Source organism: Rhinolophus hipposideros, assembly GCF_964194185.1.
Source record: "Rhinolophus hipposideros genome assembly, chromosome: X".
Taxonomy (NCBI): domain Eukaryota; kingdom Metazoa; phylum Chordata; class Mammalia; order Chiroptera; family Rhinolophidae; genus Rhinolophus; species Rhinolophus hipposideros.
In genome coordinates, this window is record NC_138046.1 from 114,387,428 (window position 1) to 114,411,207 (window position 23,780).

General features: G+C 42.1%; 1 protein-coding gene across 14 annotated transcripts in view; it reads left to right on the forward strand.

Moving 5' to 3' along the window:
- The window catches only part of SH3KBP1 (SH3 domain containing kinase binding protein 1), a 324,637-nt gene that overhangs the window by 221,553 nt on the left and 79,304 nt on the right, over positions 1–23,780 (forward strand). For all 14 annotated transcript variants that reach the window (XM_081043256.1, XM_081043260.1, XM_081043247.1 and 11 more), the window contains 2 exons: positions 1,080–1,155; positions 12,893–12,987. In XM_081043256.1, coding sequence (XP_080899382.1) covers positions 1,080–1,155; positions 12,893–12,987 — 171 coding nt within the window. The remainder of the gene's footprint in view (positions 1–1,079; positions 1,156–12,892; positions 12,988–23,780) is intronic.

Sequence of the window (23,780 nt, forward strand, 5' to 3'; positions counted from 1 at the left end):
AGGTTGTTTCACCCAGCTACTTGGTTTTGACAGCTGTTTCCCTGGTACCAGTAGACATTTTCCTCAGGCATTAATCATGATTACACAAATGTGGTGGCAAAGGAGGGCAATGGGGACAGACCTCACCTTTGGAACCATCGTTTTGTTTGTCGTCTTATTTTTCGTTTTTGTTTTTCTGAGCCACTGAGTTTCCTATGTTTTGGGGAACATCTTTAGCCAGAGTCAATGTCCAGTCTTTTCTATGGATGGTTCATAAATAATGATAATATAATTATCTGTGAATGGAGGAATGAAAATAAACTCAACACAAACTCCTAATGGTTTTTGTTGGTTTTTTTTTTTTTTAAAATACACAACAAAAAACTTGTAAATAGTCTCCTAGGGTCTGTGGCATTGGCGTTTCTCAAAGCCCTGGAGGGTTAAAAGGTGGTGGGAAGAGAGCTGCTGCCTCCATCGTCCATCTTTGGGGCAGGTAGACCTGCCATAGAGGACATGAGCATGCGTACTCATACCCTGCGAGGCAGGTTGAATTTCAGCTGGCTAGAAGGAAACACAATGAGGCATAGCTCCCCGGACTCTGGCTTCTGCCTGTCCTTCCACCTGCCCATGTATTCATCTAGACTTCTGACCCTCCATCCCTTAATCCCATCCTTCTTTCTGCCTTTTTATTCCTTCCCTCTTACTCCCATTCTTATGCTCTGTAGACACTTTTGAGTACCTCCTCTGGGCCAAGTGCTGTTCCTCCACAGATTTAGTCAACTTCTCATGAAATGAGGGGAAATGTACTTATTTTCTCTCCTAAAAATAATCAACCTTTGAATAAGAACATCAAGGAGGAATGGGAATAATAGGTACTGAATGCCTATAAGGATAAAGCCCTTTTTACCCGGTTTTCCCACTTGTTTGTCACTGAGGTTCAGACCTATTGAAGACTAGCAGCCAGACAGAGCAGTGCAAAAACTTAAGTGTTTGGTTTTTAGAACCGGTTGTCAGCATGCAATCATTATGGTCTTGATTTTATTCCTTTGCTTGATGGAAAGAATCACCTTGATAAGTAAAATCATCTTTTTCCTCTTCAGACTATTGGAAAGAAGTTACCTCCCACTACAGCAACTCCAGACTCTTCAAAAACAGAAATGGACAGCAGAACAAAGAGTGAGTTTCCTTATTTATCCATTTTACATTTGAAAGCAGTGAAGGGTTTTCCAGTAATTGAAATGCTTTTGAAAAATCCTTACATAATCTTAAAGGCTTTTAAAAACACATTAGAAAAAATGCACACAAATGTGGTTTAATGGGTCCCACCAGCAGGGTGGGCACAGTTAGATTCAAAGCTCTTGGGGCAAGGGGTGTCTCCTGTATGAAATGTTGTTCTTTCCTGCCTTGTGTATTTTGTGCATGTGCAGAGCCAGGGCTTATCCATATCTACCCAGAGCACTTTGCATAGTTCAGGAGGCAGAGAGAGCCTAGAGAATGGCAATTTAAGCAATTCAGGGATTCACAGACCTTCAAATTAGAGAGGCCTTATCTTTGAGCCTAAGCACTTAGCCAACACTCCCAAACCTTGACTTCCTGCCAACATCCTCAGCACATCTCTGCTTGAATCCCTCTAGACACAAATGTCTTTCTTCTATTGAGCCAGACGTGCTCTTCCTGTAACTTTCCCCCATGGGTTCTAGTCTCTGTGTCTGTATTGATATTGGCCCATTTTTCTCCGAACAGTCCTTTATGTATTTGCGGCAGTTGTCTCCCCCAAATCTTTCCAAAGGTCAGTATTCCCAATTCTAAAGTTGCCAGATGAAATTCAGGATGCCCAGTGACATTTGAATTTTAGATAAACAGTGAATAATTTAGGAGTTATAAGTGTGTCCCATGCAATATTTGTTGTTTATCTGAAATGCAAATGTAACTGGAATCCTGTATTTATATTTGCTAAATTGGACAGCTCTCCGCTTCCTTTAGTCATTCTTCCAATAACTGGGGTCTTGTGAATGTGCTCTAGTGTGTTTTTCCAGAAACAAGTACTTCAATTCCTTGTAGGGATTTTATTATTATTTTTTTCAGCTTCAAATTTCCTTATGAGGATAATGTGGACAGACTACTAATCTAGTTTTGAAAGCAAATAAGAAACACGACCTTAGACATAAGAAAATGAATTTATGGGACTTGCTAAGCCAAAGATGGTGGTTTAGATGAATAAATTCATGGATAATACAGATGTACATGGTAGAGCCCTGTCTTAATGTTTACGGTTCAAATGAACTTAAATGCCTTCCGTCTGTTATGGTACAATCAGACTCCAGATAATAGTATAGTATTCTAATGCAGCGGTTCTCAAATGTAAGTGTGCCGAAAATCACCTGGAGATCTGGGCCCTGGCCCTCAAATTGCTGGTCCCCACATCCAGATTTTCTGAGTCAGTAGATCTGAGGTGGGGACTGAAAACGTGCTTTTCTAACAAATTCCTAGGTGCTGCTGCTTCCTGGTCTAGGGCGCATACTTCAAGAACCACTGCTCTGAGCTTACAAATGTTCCAAAGGAGAAACTGGCCCTGTATTTATTCATGCAGATGACAGGCTTAGGATGCTAAACCTACCTGTGGGTACTAAAATCTTCAAGATTCTTTAAGAATCCTGAAATTTTTTTTCAAGAACTGACAGTTAAACCACTTGTGGAAAAATTTCTCTTGTTGGACAGTAATCCGTCCTTCCTTCCATCCAACTGCTCATGTAACTGTGGCTATTCACAAGTTTATGGATGATGAAGGTTATCAGGGAAGTTGCTTGGACAGCTGGAGTGGGCAGTAGACAGGAGAAGGAAAAGGGGAAGATGCAGCAGATCTCAGTTAACTGGAATGTGGTCCCTAGGACCAGCTATCCTCATGACATGTGACAACCAGTGGCTTTCACCCCCTGACTCAAATTTGCAGATAACAATCTGAGAAGCAGAGAATTTTTTTAATGGAAAAGAGTTTTAGTAGAAGTGAGATAGAATTTCCCTATAGATTGTTCAACTCTGTCGGATTAAAGAGGACCTTTGGTGACTTGTGGGTTACTTTTGGGGGAGGCCGAGCAGGAGGGACCTGAGTGTCACTTGTAAGGATGTGGCACAAAACAGGACAGTCTGCAGGGCATGCTTAAGTGACTAAACCTCGGGTCTCAAGAACTGGCCTTAGGATAAAAGCATGTCCTTGATGCTTTCTTTTGCCCTCTGTAATGTCTGCAGGCAGGAGATGCATGTTTTTTTGGAAGGATTAGGTGAGAGGGGGTTTAGCTGTGTTTGGGAGCAGTGCTGGCCAATAGAAATATTATGTAAGCCATATATGTGATTTTACATTTTCTAGTAGCCACATTTTTAAAAAGAAACAGGTGAACTTAATTTAAATATAATTTATTTAATTCAATATATCCAAAGTGTTATTTCAACATGTAACACATAAGTGAGATATTTTCATTATTTTTTTTCATATGCATTTTCACAGTCCATATGAGTCTTCACAATATTTTACATGTATGGCCCGTCTCAACTTGGAATAGCCACATTTCAAGTGCTCAATAGCCACATGCGCGTGGTGGCCACCATATTGGGTGGTGTAGGTTGAGAGTTATTCTGGGATCTAAGATGAGCTTCCTGGGCCCAGATATTAACAGTTTCAAATGCTCAGCTCCCTTAAGCATATGGGAGGATCACGGCTCTAGCCCATGCCTTGCTCCATTCTACAACTATCTCTTCACTATGTTCATCCACCTGACTCTCTGGAGGCATTACGGTGGGGGGATGCGTTGTTAACGAAGAGTGGCTTTACATTACAGAGGCTGGGTGGTGTATTTTGGCTGAGGGTCAGAAAGCACGGATTCTAGGACCAGCTCCGTTATTAGCTAGCTGTGTGATCTTGGGCACATAATTTTATTTCATTGTCTGTACTGTTTGTGAAGTCAGAGGGCTGTGCTCGAGAGAACCCCCGAGCTTTCTCCCAGCATCTTTATCCTCTGATTGAATTCTAAAAATGTTACGATTCAGAGTGAAAGGTTTTTGCATTCAAAGAATTGAGCAGCTGGATGGAAGAAACAAAAGGAAGACGTGAACAGTTTGGTAGGAGCACGAGATGATGTCCTTGGGCATAGGTGTCCATATGCATATAAGTGGGTAGTAGGTCAGGAAGGAGAATTATTATCACTGTCAGCGAAGCCTTGAGGGACGTTTGTTGGCAGACAGTTTTCATGGACCCAGAGCAAGAATTTCTGCAGTTTAATCTCACCTCTCACGCACTCTCTGGCTTTCATTATAAAGAGCAAATTCTGGGGTAGTCGTTCTTATATAATTTCCATGAGGCACCCTAGTCCACTGAAAAGCCTTCTCCATTTAGAACATTTTGCTGTTTCCCAATTTTGAGGCAACACCCATGTTAGGTGGAAGGATAACAGAATGCTGACCAACTAAATGACCCTGAGCTTGGGAGCACTGCATTCTCCTTCCTTCTGGTTGCAAGACAAACCTATGTCACAAATTGCCCAGCAGTACAGAGGAGAGAAGCTCCCTCCTGCACAACTGTCTCCTTAGCATGCTAAAATACAAACTCACATCAGGACTAAGAGTTATGATGCTTCAAAAATGTTCATGTGAATTGGTATTTTCTCAGCGAAAGTGAAACTCAACTATCATGATTTATTTGAACAGCTAACATCATCTCTCCCCCAATAAAGCTTTTATGATATTGAAATTCATATGAAACACATGCTGGGGAACAGATTGCCATAATTTTCATAACAAGAGTAAAACTGTCTAAATATTCATAAAAGGAATGCCCTGAGGTTCCTCCAGTTTACCACATCTGGAGTTTCCCTCTTCCTTGCTACAAGTGATACAGATTTGTGGCCTCTGTGGGCTAAAAAACTAGCCCAGAAAAAGGACTATATCGCATCAGTTCAGTTTTAGACATTTAGAAGCCCAGCTGGGCAGATGGTTTAGGACAAAAATAATCCTTGACAGAATCTGCACAGAGGCAGATCAGCCTTCTGAATAAATGATGACTGGGGCAAAATCTAAACCTTCCTGCCTAATTGCCCCTCACTTCATCACTGGACACTTGTACCACCTTTCTGATCACTTTTTCTTCATTGACTTGCTTCTTAGGAGTTGTCCCCATGATGGTGACACATGGTGCCTTGTGGCTATCATTTCGTTCCTCGAGGTGGGGGCTGTGTCTTCTACTCAATATCCCCACCTTATCTCTCAGAAAAGTGCCATAGACTCAGTGGGCACATAATAAATGGTGGTTGAGCAAATAGAGAATTATAAATGATTTACAGTTTACGAGGCTCTATATTGGACAGTCTTGTAAAAGTGACATAGTAGCCATGGGTCCCCATTCTCAAGTTCACAGTCACTAGGAGGAAAAGGACATATTTATTCACATAAGACCCTTGAACTTCCTTGGGGTTTTTGAGGGGTTAGCAGTAGTTGCCAGTGTGGCCTGACAGACCCTTTAGTCTTCCAGCCTCTGCTCTAGCCCAGTCAGCCCGAGAGCACCAGGACAAACCAGGATTGTCCGACAAGGTCAGGTTTATTGACTCAGTGCAGCAAGGAGCCTGTACAGGAGGACCTGTGGAGCGTTGCACCACACAAAAGAGAAAAGAATAGTTACAGATCTGGAGGGGGGGAATGTAATGGAATTGAAACACAGCAGTGTTTTGCTCGTTTGCTGTGTCAAAGTGACTTAGTTCCTTTGGCCAAGAGCAGAACATTTCGTTCTTATTGATACGATATAAAAAAGCAAAAAAAGCAACGTTTCTGATAGTCTGTGGTTTTAGAGGACAGACTTTCTCGGGGAGTAAGAAAGCAGTAGTCACTCAGAGAAGGGGTTGTTAGGACTCTTTCCAGCTGCAGCGCATGCTTGGCAGAAATGCTATTTCCTGTTCGCTGTGCAGCTGACTGGATCTGTTTGTTATCCCAGCCTGTCAAATGGCTGGGCAGATTTTTACTTTCTCAGTCTGAGCAATTTGTTTGCTTTCTCACCACATGTTTAAATAGGAGAAAAAAAAGGGTCAATTCCCTTATGTTGGTATTCCCCCAGCCTTACCTGGGTGCTCTTTTATCCTCTTTTTCCAGGACAGGTGTTTTGTTCACTTATCTTCCCCCAAAGCTCACTCATTCTTGGGCCGGGGAATTGGGGCACATCCAATTCGAAACGTGTTTCCTATCCAGCGCTTCAGTACCTCCCACACCTGATGTGTACCAAAGTCCCCAGGCTCTGTGTCTCAGGGGTCCCCACCTCTCTCTGGGAGGCACCTTTCATCAAGTGCCCCTAACACAGACCTTGCTGTCTGGAGTCAGAGTTGGGATCCTCCTGCGGGGTGCCCAGCCTGCCCTCACTGCTGAAGACCTGGATTGGAATACATTCCTCTTGGAGGGAGAAAGCTAGTTAGTTCCCTTTGTGTTATCCTGGTGGATTTCCTTTCTCCCCAAGACTCAGAGCTTCTCTTCATCTGAGCAGGAGAAAGTGCCATTGAGAGGAGCCGTGATCTGCTCCGTACTAGAGGACAGAAAGGCTTTGCTTGTTAGTTTTGTCGTTTTTAAAAACCATTTCTCTTTCTGAATGCGAAAGAATAAAAGGTATCATAATTCACACTTGGGAAATCATTTGAAAGCCAAATTCCTAGCAGCATCCAAGACCAGAGGGGTTCGTTTTGGTTTGGGTCACAGTGAGCATTTTCATGAAGGAAGGCGCTGGGCTGGAGTTCATAACATCGTGATGTACGTGTCGTGTTTCGCGTCCGTGTCTGAATTTAAGTGTAGACCAGGGTGTTTCCACCTCGGCACTATTAACATTCAGATAATTCTTTGTTGCGGGGCTGTTCTGTGTCCATTGTAGGCTATTTAGTCGCGTCCCTGGCCTCCACCCACTTGATGCCAACTACACTTACCCACCTCCTCTCCGCCAGTGACAACCACAAGTGTCTCTAGGCATTGCCAGTGTCCCCTGGGGAGCAGTCTCACCCCAGTTGCAAACCGTGGTCAGCTCTGTGAGCGCACTGCTGCCAGGCAGCAGCAGCACCTGGGAACTTGCTAGAGAAGCAGATGCCCATGCCCTGCCCCAGCCCTAGGGAATTGGAAACCTTGGGAGTTCGATGCCCACTCAGGCATGAGAAACACTGCCCTAGTTTAATGGTGCTTAAGCTTCCGTGTTGAAGAGAATCCTCAGGGTGCTTGAGGATTCTGGCTCCCACATCAGACCTGTTTATTGAGACCCCCAGGGAAGGGGTCTGGGAAGGTACAGAAGGGCCAGATGCCCCACGTCATTCATGTTATCAGGAATGGTTGGGAACCCCCACTCCTACTTCACTACTCAAGTCCTAGAACAGTGTACAGAGCCCAGTGCCATTTAACTCCTCCAGGAAGGGACCCTTAGTCTCTCCTTTGGGAAATAATTTCCTCAATTCTGATACTCTGATGCTTTAAACCAAAAGTGTTGCTCTCATCCTTTCCTCACTGTTACCGTGTCAAGAGCTCTGTGTATCACACCTCATTGCCTCTCCTTGAGAACCAGATACTAGTCTTATTTAAATTAACTTAGTTTCTTTCCCCCAGAACATGAAAGAAGTCCACACCTTTATTGCAATTCCAAAATACAAAAATCCGGAAAACTAAAAGTTTTATTACTTGGATAATAAAACCTGTCCTGAACCAATGTGCAGCTGTGTGTAATCTGTGTTTATTCCACTTGGGGTGATGAATCATCCATTTGCTGCAGAATTTTAATGTGTTTCATGGTTTGGTGTAGCCCCAGATCCCAGCTGAGGATGTTATATATTATATGGTATGTATAAAATATTTCCTTTCTAAAATCTGAGAAAGTCTGTCTCCAGGGTTTCTGGACAAGGGGTTATGAATCAGTAGTTTCTCGAATAATATTTGTCAGTTCAATGAGAGAATTTCAGATTTGGAGACTGGTGAAAGCAGACACCACTGAGCTTGACAGTGTTGTTCTGGTATCCCAAAGAAAAAGAATTCTAGGGATGACCCGGTACTTTCTACCCTTGCTGAAAGCTCTGGAGGGCTTCCTACCAGACTCTGTGGTACATGGGGTTTTGATCTTTGTGTCCTAAAATTGAGCCCAGAGACTCATCCTGCAGTTAATGTTATTTCCTAGTTGTGTGTGTGTATATGTTCTGCTTACTGATATGTTTAAAGTTGGTTGATTTGTTTTTTATTTGAATAGATTATAAAATCAGCTGAAGGGAGTCATGGGATGTGAGCATGTGAGTTCAGTTCCTTAAACAGTCTGTTTTTAATCTCATGTAAATTTCTGAAAGATTAGAAATTGAAATAATGTTTGTTTTTCAGGGGTGCGTGAATCATGACTGGACTTCTTGGTGGTTTTAATAGAACAAATTTCCTAAAATTGGAATGTCAGTCATTAATTAGTACTGGGGGATCTTGATCTGGAACTAGGCAAGGGTTTCAGAGTCCTCGAACCTTTTGATATTGACACGTTTTCTCCGTATCTTTGAATGTCGGATGTTTTCCCCTTTTCTGGAAAGAGAGAATGATTGTTTTTTATCAGGTACTTAAAGGACTCTAAGACAAAAAAAAAAAAAAGAAAGCTTAAGAACTGACTTAGGATTTCAGTCTCATGCTAATTCATTGGTTTTTTAAAAAAAAAATCTTTTGAAAGAAAAATAGAGACAAAATCATCTCAATCACTGGATAAACTGTGTCTTTATTTCTTTATGTGCATGTGTGTATTCATTCCTATTTGATCTCAGACTAATTAAATCCATCTAATTGATGAGTAGATGGAAAATGCCTGCCTCCAAAAGTTAATTTCATTCCCTTCCTTTCCATCTCTGTCTGCTACTCATTTAAAATTTATAATGTTCCCATGTCCAAAAGGATTTGGAATTATATGAGTATTCTTCTTTCAAGACATATCAAATGCCTCCTCTTTTGTGAACTTTCTCCTGAATATAATCTTGCCTTTCTCCGAAACACAGCAACAATATTGCATCATAGTGGGTTTATACTTATTCCTGTTTGTCTTTTCTTCCTATCATTCTTTCCCCCTTGCCTTTCTCCAAGCATTAGGTTGTCACTACCATATGAGGGTGGGACGGGGTGCTTGGACTGACTTGTAGTTCACAGGCCCAAGAACTGACAGTATCTTTTTCATGGTGGTAACTCAATAAATGTTTGAGTTAAAGTAGGGAACATCTTCGTTCCATATACTACAAAATGAAAATCATGGTTTCAGAGTTAATACATTGTTATGTGCATTTATTTTTGAATATGTTAAAACCCATTGGTACATCCAAACCAACATAATGTTTTTATTTTCCAATACTACTGAATTAGGGTCCAAATGCCTCAGAAGTAAAAACAAATTCTTATTTTTAAATATATCCTAACAACCTAAAATGTGCGGCTAATGGTTGCCATATTTGGTCCAGAGTGTTCTTTAGCGCCTGTGATGAGAGCCGAGTAGCGTCGGAGCTGGCAGGGACTTAGATCTAGCCCAGTCTGCTCCTGGGAGCCTCCAGAGTGTCCCTGAGAAGTTTTCGGGGACTGGCTGGGAGATGGGTCAGCCCCACTGTGTACTTAAAGAGCAGCTCTGTTTTTGGTTGTTTTGGGGTAAGTTTGCATATGCTAGAGCACTCTGCTGAAGTTAACCAAACTCTTCACTTACCCCCTCCTTGGCTGGCCTCTCATGTTTCACCTGAGGACACTGGGGTTCAGAACAACTGTGTGATTGCCTCGGGACAGCCCAGCTGGGACCCAACTCAGTTTTGATAGTCTTGACTCTTGGCCCAGAATTCTCTCTTCCTACTGTGCTGTGCCTCAGTTTTTCCTCCACTTCATAGGTTTCATGAGGGGATCAAGAAACATTGAATGGGACCTGTGTCAGGTTCCAGGGATGCAAAGAGGGGCGAGACATGCAGGAATCTGCTTCATGGAGAGCGGTGGTTGACAGTAGCCATTGGCACCAGTATCTCTTCCTTTTATGTAAAATTGGTCCTTTTTAGATAATTCTGTGTCTAATGCCTCACAGTGTTCTAAAACTGGGTTATGGTGATAGTCATACAACTGTATAAATTTATTAAAACTCTTCAAACTGTACAATTAAAATGGGTGAATTGTGTGGCCTATACGTTATAGGTCATCAAAGCTGTTTTCTTTTTTTTTTTTAAGGCGGGGGACACCTGCCCTCCTTGGCTTCTAGTGAAATTGTGGGCATAAAACAAAATGACCCCGTGAAACATTTTAAAGGCACACTAATACTTTCTTGTAAATGTTTTCTCACTGTTGGTTACAAGTCAATCCCTCAGTCATTTGTTGACCTCCTACTTTAGGTCTGGTCCTGAGATAGCAAGAGAAGAGTTGCGGGGAAAGGGAATGACAAAGATGTGTAGGAAGAGGCTTTTGGGGGGGGGAGACAGAATAAAGTGTTTCAGAGGAGGTAACTGGAAATGTCCTCTTTGTTCTACCGAGTTCCTTCATGTCAGGGTACCTTCTGCTTTGAGTGATGAATACCTACGTGACCACAAAGGGTGGTAAGCAATAGGGTTTTATTAAGTTAGGTAACAAGAGATCCAGGACAGGCCCACTGAGGGTGCTTAATTTCACAGACATCTCAACAGTGTCAGGACTCAGGGTCAACTTCTTGATTTTCTTGGCTTTCCTCTTATAGTTGAAATATGACGGCAACAGGGCCAAACATTGTGCTGTCTTCCAACATGGATGCAACAGCGTTAAAAGAAGAATGGCGGGGACAGCTATTTTCCTCCTATCTCTTTTTTAAAACAGGGAAAAAAGTCTTAACAGCTTTTCCCCTCTTAGCAGATTTCCTCTCACATCTCATTGGCTGGAAGTATATCACATGCTCATCCCTAAACCAATCACAAAGGGGAGTGAGATTAACATTATTTGCTGAGACATATTTTACTCGTCCCTGGGGCTGTGGGAGGATTCTCTCTATTCCTGAATGTAATGACTGAATACGTTAGGAGTCTGCGAACTGGGAACGAGATGGGGAATGGCTGCTGGGCAGTCAACCAACAATGTCTACCACACTTAATTAACTTTTTCTTTTTTTATGGAAAGGAGTAGAAACATGACTTGTTCCTTTTTTTTGTTGACCATGGGTGCCATGTCTTCTTCGTAAAACGTCTCCATGATTTTGATCCAATGGATTATTCTTAAACCTGGGACTCTGCAGAGCAGTTCTTCAATAATACTGTATTTGTTTCACTTTTGTTGTAAGTTTTGAGGTTGGACAGTCATATTTCACTAGACAGTTAATAGGAACATTGGTAAGGAGTTGTCATCATTCGATTTAAAGATGTTTAACTTTTCCCCTCACTTTAGAACATTTGGCCAATTCAGAATTTGGGAGGTTTCCTATTACTAAATAAAGAGAGATGGAACATTCGTAACTATGTGGACCTCGGAATTTTAAGGCAGATTGGTACTGGTGGGATTTAGAACTAGTGCCTCTCAGCACAGGTTAATAAGCAGAAGGCATCAGGGGCCCAGAGTACCTAAGACAGAAGGTTTCCGACACTAGGATCATAGTAGGTGATGTAACAGGTATCATAGAGCCACTGGATAGAAAGGAAAAACATCTGCACAGGAACAAAGTGAGTCCTTTTCTTACTTTCTCTTCTGCTTCTCCCCTCTGTCTTATCTAGACCAACTCTAGTGTGTCTGTGCTGCAGATTTTTTTATTGCCCTTATTTCATATATCACTCTCTTTGATTGATATGACATTAACCATAATAAAAAACCCCACATTTCAGTGATATAAATGGTACTAGGGACAATATCATTGATTCTTACATATATACAGCTCTACGTTATGATCTGTCTGCAGGAGCTGGCCTAATCTTTGGGATATCTAACGCCATTTAAAGCCATTAAGACTGTTGACTTGGCTACAGAATAAGAAATGCCTGTCCCAGTAGACATGAATTCTCTTGAATTTTTCTTTCTACCTTCTGTTCTCAGTCATCAGACTCCAGTTTTCTGAGTCTTAATTTCCCAAACCCCTTACAAATGTTTTCACTGTCTTCTAAACTGGTGCTTTTATGTAAATAGATAAGGTTTCACATCAGATAGACTTTCAAAAGCATACAATTGTATATTTGAACTGATTTGAAGTGGCCTTAGTATCTTTCCCTCTTTGGCGAGGGCTGGGGGGTATCCTCGCTGATGATCAGCCCCGTCTATGAACAGGCAGCTTCCCACAGAGAGGCCACGGCACATATTTGTACAAGTTCATCCCCCCCACATACACACGCGTGTGCACGTGTGTGTGCAAAGAACATTCGGTCAGTGTTTGTTGGCTATTTGTGGTTGACACATATTCACATATATCAACTTCTGTCTCTTAATATGCACCATAATGAGTCTTGTTCATTGTTTTGAGTACTATGTCAGCTTTGCAACATATAAAAATACCCTGTTTCTGATTTAGTGATGCTTGGAAGAAGGCAGTGAGGGTGAAATTTAAGCTTTTTCCTTTTTGTAGATTACGTCTGCTTATGCATGCACCTGAAGAGTATACGAAATGTTACATAAAAGAATATATAAAATATACACATCTATTTTCCTGAGACCAAGGAAACCTTTTTTTTTCTGTCTGAGAGAAGCAAAGCAGTCAGTGGCATTTCATGACATCACATGATTTGTGAGGGGGAAAAAATGAAGAGAATAAATATGCATGAGTCCCAAATGAACAATCTTAGGGAGTTTTCTGAGGGTGACCCTTTCTTCATCAGTACTTACATCCTATCTGTTGAGTGTGTTTTTTCCCTGAAGTTAATGTGATACAGAACATCTCCTGGGCCAGCTCATTAGCTAAAGCATTTAAAGGTTGTGTTTTATTTTCTTCTTACAGCCAAGGATTACTGCAAGGTAATATTTCCGTATGAGGCACAGAATGATGATGAATTGACAATCAAGGAAGGAGATATAGTCACTCTCATCAATAAGGTAAACAAAGGTTCCCTCCTGCCTTTTAAACTATGAACTGATTTGAGATGTGGGCTGGATAGGACAAGCTTTGTTTTAACCCTTGAAACTCGAGATTTTCATGGTCCTAAACTCCTCAGGAAGAATCTTGTGTCTTTCCTCTTGATCAAGGTAAGCCCAGTATATCCAGGTGAATGAATGTATTTGGAAATCAAATCGATTCTGTTCACCATGGAGCCAGCTGCAGATTTGCATGGCTCTGCAGAACACTTGTGTACCAGAAGGGCTAACCTGGGAGGCTGCTTGCTTGGCTGGAGAGCCTGCCCCCCACAGCAGCCCAGGCTGCAAAGCTCTGGGTTGCGATGTATCCAGGGAGAGCTTTAAAAAGGCAGGTCATGCCTCACCGGCAGAAAATGCTTAAAGAATGTTTGCTGTTCAGATGAAAGACAGGTAGCATGCCTGAGAGAATTTTGCCTGTCTTGTTTGGGCTAAGAAGGTTGAACGATTTTACTATCATTACGGGCAGAGCCCTCTAATCATACGGGGAGCTATAAAACCTGTGTGATTTTATATAAAACCTGGGTGAAGTGATGCAGCTTGACAGGGCTTTGACCACGTACGGTGTGCGCTTTCATGCACTGGGCTCAGCAAGTAGATGGTTGAAGGATATATTATTTAAGAGAATTCGGGAATATATGGCCTTTTCTCTGAGATACAGGATTTTTGGGATGGTCCAATAACGATGAAAAGGTGAACCGTCATTAAAAGGGGAAGGTGGTTTTATTCTTGCTTCCAGGTGAGTGGCGGGGAACACTTGATTCCCTCAGCATAAGCATGTGACTGCCTGTGTTCCTGCAAGGCTGGGAAGCATTGACAGGGTGGAGGGTACAGGGAAAGAGGAGAGACAACGGGGAGTTCGTGTGGGGGGTAGGCCCGGGGCCCGACTGCCACTGACCATTACTGAGAGGGAGGCCACCATGGTGTTGCCTGCTCTCCTATTCCCCAAGTGTGTCCAGAAAGTATTCGGTTTGATTTACCTTTGCAATGAAGGACAGTTACCTTTTGAAATGGCTATAGAGGTTGTGTGTTTTAAGAGCCCAAGCCAACGATGCCAGGGAACTAATGACCCAGAGGTTAAGTAGCTTGCCAAAGGTCAAATTATCTGGGGAAGAGAGCTGGCCGTCTCACATACTCTGTATGAAAGTGGTATGCAAGACAATGCTAAGGGGTGCCTTTCTGGAATAGCAAACTCTTCCCTGCTTTGCTGATGGCCTAAGAACTTGTCCGTCTTTTCACCTGTAAAATATCCTCCCCTGAACTTATTTCAGTGTATCTCTGTCGGTGTGTAGTGTTTTTCGTGGCAGGAGAAAATCAGACGAGGGGGAATGGGAATGCTGCCCTCTTGTTCCTTTCTGCCCAGGAGGCCAGCGATTCTTCCTTTTTTTTTTTTCTTTTTACCGCCCTTCCTTCCGTTGGTCCTTAGGCGGTGCCTCCTTCAGCTGCCTTTTATGCACAGTGCACTTCCGATTTTGAATCAGACCCTTCACCAAACACTCAGAATGGGGAAGTTGTTAAGTGAGTCTGAGGCCTGATACAAACACTTTGATGAATAGCAGATACTTGTTTTTCCTAGTACAGGAAAGGGGCGGAGGCACTTTCTCCTGTGATGATAAACCAAGCTGAGAATTCAGTAGCTGCCATTCTTCATAGTAGTGTGGAGACTCACTTTCCTGTTTTTGTTTGGAGGGGGGCAGCCTCATTGACTAGAAAACCAGATATATCAATAATATGTCATAAGGTTGTAGGAAAAGAAAAAACCCCACCATGGATAGTCCCTTATCTGAACACGTCTATTTCTACCTTAACATATCATATTCCTGTCCTCGTCATTTGATTACATATAAAGAGAACACATTCAGCTTGATTGTTTCGTTCCTTCCTCCCGGCCTGAGATCTAGTCTGATAAAAAGAATCAGGTTTTTCTGAAGAGCTTAGTCAGAGGGGGACTCTCTCCTGGTCCCATCCGCACAGGAGGGAGAAAGGAATGGACTCATGTGGAAGGCTGCTGTCAGGAGTGTCCCAAAGCTGGCACCCGGTTTCCCCAGTTTCATACCTTAATGTATGAGGAGGCAATTTGGAACCTGAAGCGGCTCACCGATCTTGCTGTTGCATTTGCAGAACATGACTTTGTCACCCTCACCGTGCACTTGGTCTTTGACCGGACTTGCACACAGATCCTGCTCCCCGGGTAGAGTGCGCATGTCATTTTGACCCTTGCCTACCCCACCCCCCCATCGACCCCCAGTTCAGCAGCACCCGAACCTAGGGACTCTTCTGCCCTCCTGCATCCCTGCTACTTCCTGTCTATGGTGGAGCCAGACCCAGGCTGGAGGCTGCACCTCTCTCGGCCCCTTCTGTCCCCTAGCACCCTCTACAGCACCTGCTCCAGAGGAGAGCCCTGGGGTGGCTAAAGGTGGACGGCTACTTCATCCTTAGCACCCAGCCCATTCTTTTTCTCATCCCATAACAGCGCTTTGCTCATGTAACCCCTCTGCTCCAACAAGAGTCTTTAGTAACTTTCCTCTCATTTCTTATAACATCAGAGTCGATTATCTTGCATTCATCGGCCCCAGGCAGCCTGGCCTCAGTCTGGCTTTCTGGCCTTGGTCCACGTCGCTGTTCTACATGAACTCCTCCGGGATGTCCCCATCCTGCTCATGTGTCCTCCATAACTTGACCCAGACCGTGTTCCTGCTGCCCAGATGCCCTCTGCCTACCCACTTAGCTGGTTGTTCGAGAGCTGATAATACAGCCAGTCTTAAGTTATGCTGCATCCTGCGCTCGGGCCCATTTTGAGCTTGTTGCTTTAAAAAAGTCTCTTGCACTACATTTCATTTTTCTTATCATTTTATATGGTCTGTGAAATCAGGTCTCTTGCTATCCTGTATTTCTGCAGGTTTTGCTTTTATTCCCATGAAATATCTGACACCCTTGACCTAGCATCCTAGTTTGGTGGAAGCAGCATGTTAAATTGACAAGTGTCATGTAGGCTACCAGCTCAGAGAAACCAGGGTTTGAATCCCAGCAACACCACTCCTGGCTGTGTGTCTTTGGGCTTGTCACTTAACCTCTCTGATCCTCAGTTTCCTCGGTCACAAAGTTGGCCTCACAGAGCTGCCGTGAGGATTTACTAAGATGCTGGGTATAAAATGCCTCTCACAGGGACGGATCCACCAGTGGTACCTGTAATCCTAGGAACTGTCACTTCCACTTCAGGTGCTGTTTCTCTGATCTGGGAAACAGGAATGGAAGGACTCTTGTGACTGGGCCCAATTGTGCTGCATGATATGAAATAGGTAGCAATGGTGAGAAATCTACCTGAAAGAGTTCAGAATTCTCAGTGCGTGAGATTTCAGCAAGAATTTGGGGAGAACATGGGCCATAAATATTTTGCCCGCTGAAAGTGGGAAACATGGAGTCTGAGTCTGCTGATATTATAGAAAATTCTTACATCTTCCTCTGAGTTAAGGAATTGCTCAGAAGTTCAGTTAGTGATTGTGTGCTGGTGATATGGTAAAGTGAATAGCTTCACCATCATTTGTTTAATATGCTTTTGGATAGGCTTCGTTATTTTATGTATGAGTTGAGCTGAAAGACCCGAATCGCTCTCTCTAAATTTGATTGCTTTTGCCGGAAAGGTTTTGTATTTACCTCAAATTCTGCCTGTGTTTTCCTTTTATAGTCAGTTAAGGTGGTTTTCCTTTGCCCTGCTTTTCTGTGCTGTGGCAGCAGTCACAGGGCAGGCGTTGCCCTCATTTTTAGCCCTCGATTGTTACTTCCTGTAGCTTTCTAGAAAATGAGTCAGACACCTTGGGTGGGAGTGCCTCTAAGCCCTCCGCGATTCCTGAAATAATGTGCAAAGACCTGAACTATTTGTTTGTGTCCTTGGAAACTGGGATGAAATATGGCAACCCAAATGGTTTATTTTTTACTTTATTTATAAAGAATTCTTGTGAATTTGGGAACATTTACACTGGTGCAGAACACACCTGTGTTTAGCTTTTATTTCCAGTCACTCAAAAATAGCTCCTTCGTCTGTGTTCCTGCCGCCCCCACCCCTGCCTTCCTAATTTGTGCTCAGCTGGTGGCTGAAAGGGTTCAGAAGCCTCTGAGTCTGATTCCCAACCAGAAAAGCTCCCTGGAGAAAGGCTGAGAGCAACCTGGTGAGGTTAGGCTGGGCTCTGCTGTGATGACGGCCACCGTTGAAGGGTGCCCCTTGTTCTGGCTGCTGCTGCTTGGGGCTGAGTGAGCCCAGCTGCGGAGGTGTTCCTGGCCTTGGCTGACAGCCTCCTGGCCTCAGAGTGATGGCCTTTTCCTCCTAGCCTTCCCTAATCTGGGAGAGAGGGCTTTCCACCCGACCTGTTGGTAAACAAGCGTCTTTAGGTATTTCTTATAAAAAGGATCTCCTGAGTAGCTGTCATTGACTCTTACTAAAGCAGACACAACCCCCCGTTTCTTCAAGAGGATAAGCCTATTTGATAACATCAAGATCATCACTAAAATGGATAGTATTATTGACGAAAAACATGGAGCAGTGGTGTTGGAAGGAAGGGGAAAGAGAGAATATAAACCAGTGTTGCTGTTCAGGGCAGGAAACCAATAAATGCATCATAAAGAAAGAGGGAAGTCAGAAGTTTAGAAGGATAGAAGTATAAGGTAGCCATCACACAAAAATACAAGCTGGGAGTTTCGCCTTTGCCTAGGGATGTGTCAAAGTCAGGAGCCCAAATATTTGGAGCTAGACCTGCTGTGAGGGCAGAGTTAGAACTGAGTACTCACTACCCCAACTTCCTCCTTCGCTGCCTCAGTGTTTTTCCTCCCTCCTTTCCCAGACAGTGGTTGAACATTCAACTTAATAATGGTTCAATCTACCTGCATGACCACAGCTTCCCAGTGCAGGACCCTCATCACCACTTCTTTTTCTTCCCGAATCTCTCCCAAGCGCAGCCTCACATCAGCCCTGAGGGGCATGTGGCACCGTGGGTATTCTGTCCAGATAACAAAGGGGAAGCAGAAGTCCATAACGTGGAATCAACTTTACCAACGGTTCTCACAGCAAGTCAGTGGCAGAGCCAGGACAGACGCTTCTCCTGATCCTGAACTTAGGATCTGGGCAGGGTGGTACTGTCCGAATTTGCTGGGGGGCAGTCGGATGCTTGTGGTAGATGGGGCTCCCTCACTCCCAGAGGTGACTTGTGTCCTCATTGAGTCACTTGTTGTTGCTAAATATCTAGGGCAACTACCTGTGGGGTTTTCTTTCTAAAATAGTTACATTATCATTATTTTATCAGGAAAACAATATCACCACGCTGTTACCCCATCCATTTGTTTCTGACACTTGCATTTTGGTATCCATATTTCTGATCTCTTAGGGTCAGGAACATTCATGACTTGCTGATTCCATTGTCACCTCTACAGAAATGAGATGATAATCAGTGCAGAGGAAATGATGAGCTCAGCTCAGAGCTTATGTTGGTTCTTTTTACCCTGAAGCCCTCTCATTCCACTTCTTTCTTCCCATGCCCGGAATATTTTGCCTTCCTCTTTTCTTCTGGGTCCATGTGCCACTTAGTTTTCTGCTTGCTTTTACCATGGGGAAAAAGAAAAAGAAAAAGAAAAAAAAAGTGGGAGTCCTGAGCTCCTCATTCTGTCATTATATGTTCTCTTGTTTGTTCTAATGTTTATTTTCACTTCCTGCCTCCCTCCTATTAATTCATTAATTGAAACGTTTATTCACAAGAAAAATGTCATCAGCCTTTCTTGCTTCCCGCCCATAGGAAGTAAGGATGTTTCCTCAGAGAAAAGTGGCTTTAGGAATCTTGAGAAAAGTTCTCATCTTGGTATAAGAAAGCTGATCAGCTAAATAGATCGCTGGCCTTGACCCTTTCTCTCTCAATGGCTGAAGCTTTTAGCAGCTAAAATGCTAGCATTTGATGTGGTTTCAAGGATGAGGAGTAAATTAGCAGGTGTCACCCTGAAAATGATGACACGCTGACAGAACCATTAGAAGGACATGTTTTATGAGTGAACGAAGAAATTAAGTATAGGTCTGGGATCATCTGGGTTTACACAGATTTATAAAATGTCAGTGTTCAGCAAACGAGTCATTTATGTCATAGGATGTATTTCTTGTAGTATGGCCTGTCTTGTTAGACTGTATGTGTCCTTTGTCAAGACAGAAGTCACAATACAGAGGGTGCCAAAAAAATGTACACACATTTTAAGAAAGGAAAAAAGTATTAAACTTGTAATACTCAATATGTACCAATAACAGAAGATGAATACAAGTCACGTGTGACTTCTGCAATGACAAGAGGTGCTCAACGTGGTGACCATCAGCGCCCAGACACTTCTCATTACAGCAAACTTGTCGGGTAGACTTCTGTGGCGAGCGTGTAACCTGTTCCAACATCCCAGCAGAAGCAGGACTTGTTGCTGTGCGAGGCCTCCCGGATCTTCCCTTGTGCACATCACTCACAGCACCACGCATCTCAGACTTACCACGAATGCGTGCAGTTGTTAGGCGTGTTGGAGGTTCTGCTGTACACTCATGTCTGCATTGTCGTTGTACTTCCACACCACTCTCGAATTTCAAATACCACCTCAAAATGGTCTTGTGCTCCTCAAACAACAACGGTGCTTCTACCTTTTCTCTAACTGTCCTGCCTGTCGCATGGTGACGCTAGTGTTCATTTGATTAACGCCATCTTTTGAGCGAACGTCATACTACACATTGCTACCATAACTTTGAAAAGTAATACATAGATAACATCTCTTAAAATGTGCATACATTTTTTGGCACCCCCAGTATAGCTCCTCCCCAGAGCATTAGCAATCCCAAGGAATACAGTTTGCTGTTTTGTCTTCCTCTTTCAGGTGAGGACAGGTGAGAAGAATGTGGGACAGGTGAGAAGAATCCTGATATTATAGTGCATTTAATCAAAACTCTTCCTCACTGAGCTTGTGTATGCTCACCAACATGCAGTTTTACATGAGATAAGGATGGGAAACATAGGACCTGAGATGGAAGAAAATGTCTATTTAGTTTACCAGTAGACAGTCAAAACAATGACAGCCCAAAATTTTGATGGTGACGATTGCAGATTTTTCATAGAAAGATGAGTTTGCATTAGCTGCAAATTCCCGGCTTTGTGCGCCGCCATAAATGATATAAAACTGTCAAAAGGGACCCTGTGTTGTTCAGCTTAATTGTCATCTCTCTCCAGAGTGCTGTGCTTTAGTGGCAGGACATCAGTAATCCTTGCAACAGCATCTGGGGATACTTTTTTCCTGTCACACACAGAAAAATCTGCAGGTGTCATGAGGGATTAGGGATTCTCTCTCTCTCTCTCTCTCTCTCTCTCTCTCTCTCTTTCTATTTTCTATTTCCAACCTCTCTCTCTCTTTCTATTTTCTATTTCCAACCTTTCTATTTGTATTACCCCGAGGGGGCTGTTGTGAAGACTGAATGAGATGGTGTGGCTGAAAATGCTTTAGAAATGTAAAAGTTAAATTATAGTTATCGCTATGATAAGTTATTGTAGGAAGAAGGAAAGACAAAGTTCGATGACTGGAAGTTGTTTCTTGGTATATTGAACTATCCTAAAATTAAGGTCAGTCCTTTCCCTGAAATTCCCCTTTATTATTTAACTGAAAGTAATGTATTATAGTTGTATATCCCCTGTCTTATTAAAATATCTCTAAGTTTTTACATTCACACTTGCATTTTATTAAAATATTCTGTTTCTGAGTTGGCGAGGGGCATGGGGTGCACTTTTAAGTAATATTTTTAAATTATATAAATAATACTCTTGGACAAAAAATGAGGACAGAGCAGATAAATAGATAAATGTAAAGAAAAGTCAAAATCACCTGTGACCTCACCACCTTCAGATTTCTCTCTAAATGTCTGAGCTATATTTTCCAGACTTTTTACAGACACACACACACACACTTTAGAATAAAAAGAAGGTTATATCACATACACTTTTTTTTTAACCCTCTTTGTCTAAAATATCCCATGACTATCTTTGGCAGTGTGGTTCAATGGTTCCTTAGCATCCTAAAGTATGGAGTACCACAGTCCTCTTTTACATTTAGCCTGTTTCTGGTTGTTCTCTATTTTTAGACCATGCTGTATATAGTCATCACCTTCTTTGTAAATCCTCATGCACTTGATTATTTCTGCCACTTTCTACTATTTGTGTAACCTCGGGCAGATTGCTCAATCTCTGTCTCTGTCCCTTAGTTTTCACAAATGTGAAATGGGGATGATAATAGTACCTATCTCCTGATGTTATAAACATTAAATGAGTTAAAGTAGGTGAAACACTTAGAATCCTTGGCTCATAGTAAGTGCAGTATAATTATTAGCAGTTATTATTTCCTGATGGGAAGTTGCTAAATGTAATCCTTTTAAAGGCATTTAAGTGACGTTCTGAAAGATTGTGCCAATTTAGTCTCCCCACAGAGTATATGCGAATGTGTTTCCCTACTCTTGTCATCCTTGGATATTATCGTTCTTTCTAATCTCTGCTAATCTGAGAGGTGTTTGAATTTTTAAAATGGTTACTCAAGTTGAAAATCTCATGTGCCATTTTCCACTGATTTATTTTATTTTACTTAAGTTTATTGGGGTGACAATGGTTAGTAAAGTTACATAGGTTTCAAGTGTACAATTCTGTATTACATCATCTATAAATCCCATTGTGTGTTCACCACCCAGAGTCAGTTCTCCTTCCATCACCATATATTTGATCCCTTTGACCTTCATCTCCCTCCCCCCACCCCCTTACCCTCTGGTAACCACTAAACTATTGTCTGTGTCTATGGGTTTTGTTTCTTCATCTCTTTGTCTCGTTCCTTTGTTGCTTTCACTTCTATATCCCACATATCATGAAATTCCAATTGATTTTTATAAAAATACCTTATATTCATGACATTACCTATCGTCTTTCACATTACAAATATTTTTCTTCGTTTATGATTCATGGAAATATTTAGCAAAAATGTCATTAAAAATAAATACCTTTTAGACTTAAAATTTCCCCCATTTTATAGTTAACCACATAGTGCAGTAAAATGCATCCTTTTAAGAATAATTTTACGTAAGGCTTTTATATTTTAGTCCTAGTTGGAAAAGGTAGCTGGCTATTACATGCATTCCTTTCCTGCCTTCCTCAGGGCTTTCAGAGTTTCTATTTAAAGCTTCTGTCCTTGCAGTTTTTTTTTATAAGTGGCATTCAGAGAGTCCCTGAAGTTATGCATGGACGTACATAAGGACCCTCATATTCTAGACCAAGGCTTGGTAACTTTTGTCTGAAAAGGGCCAGAATAAATATTTTAGGTTTTATGGGTCATACAGTCTGTCGCAACTATTGGATAGCAGTCATAGCTGTAAATGAATGGGTGTGGCTGAGTTCCAGTTAAACGTTATTTATAGACACTCAAATTTGAATTTCCTATAATTTTCACATTCCTTGAGATATTATTCTTTTTATTTTGTAAAACCATTTAAAAATGTAAAAACTATTCTCAGCTTGTGGCCTCTACAGAAATAGATAGCAGGTCAGATTTGGCCCAGGGGCTGTAGTTTGCTGGCCCCTGAAATAGAATGTCTAGAAACAGATCCATAAAAATACAGCCAATTAATTATCAACGAAGGGACAAAGAAAATTTAAGAAAGGATTGCCTTTTCAAGAAATGGTGTTGGTGCAATTGAACATCCACAGGCAAACAAAAATGAACCCTAATCTAAATCTAACACATTATGCTAGAATTAACTGAAAATAGACTGTAGATCTATCTGTAAACCATAAAAAATTATTTGTGAACACATAGGAAAAAAGAGTTGTTAGACATGACACCAAGAGTACAATCCATGAAAGAAAATCCTGCTGAATTGGACTTTTGCCAAATTAAAAACTTTTACTCTGCAAAGATACTGTTAATAGAACGTTGTTGGTTGGTCTGTTTTTCTTATAAGGCCATCTGATCCCCAGTGTTTCATAAATAAGTGCCTTACATTTAATTGCACGAATTTCAAGCTCCTTGGTTTTGTTCTGAGTCTTCCTGGGAATACCCCGGGTAATACCAGACCTTGAATCTCCCATATCAGAGCCTTTTCCTGCCCTCCCCACCCCATGCCCTGTGCCCCTTTTCCCCTAAGGTGGCAAACAAATGTAGTCACACTCCACCAGTCAGGGTCTGACCTGGGAGTTATATTTGTCACTCACTGCACAGGCCTAGAAGCTAAATTTGCTGAGTATAGAGAAAAAGACTCCAGACAACGTTTTATGACAAGGAATAAGTTTTCCTAATAGAAATACTTAAATGTAGACTTATCTGATGAAGAGTGGAGATAGAAGGTAGGAATTTCGGAATTTACCAATAGCTGCTACAGCTGGCTTAGATGTTCTTGACCTTCATAATGATTCACAGCCATGCCCTTCACCTTATTCATTCCCAGCATTTATTTGTGAATTGAAGATGCTCCCCCACCCTCACCCTTACATCCCCTTGTGTCTACTAGAAGTGGTGCAGGAGCTAAGAAAATCTTTTAAAACATAATTAAAGATTATAAATATTTATAAATGTCAGTGTCTTTGTCAATGAAGCAAAATGACTTTTTATTATATCTACTATCCTTCTAATGGAAGTAAAAGCATGTAATCAGATGCAGAATCGATACAGTTCTCTAAACATAACTAAAAATAAAAACTCAGCTATAGAATGCACATCCTTGGGAGGTAAAC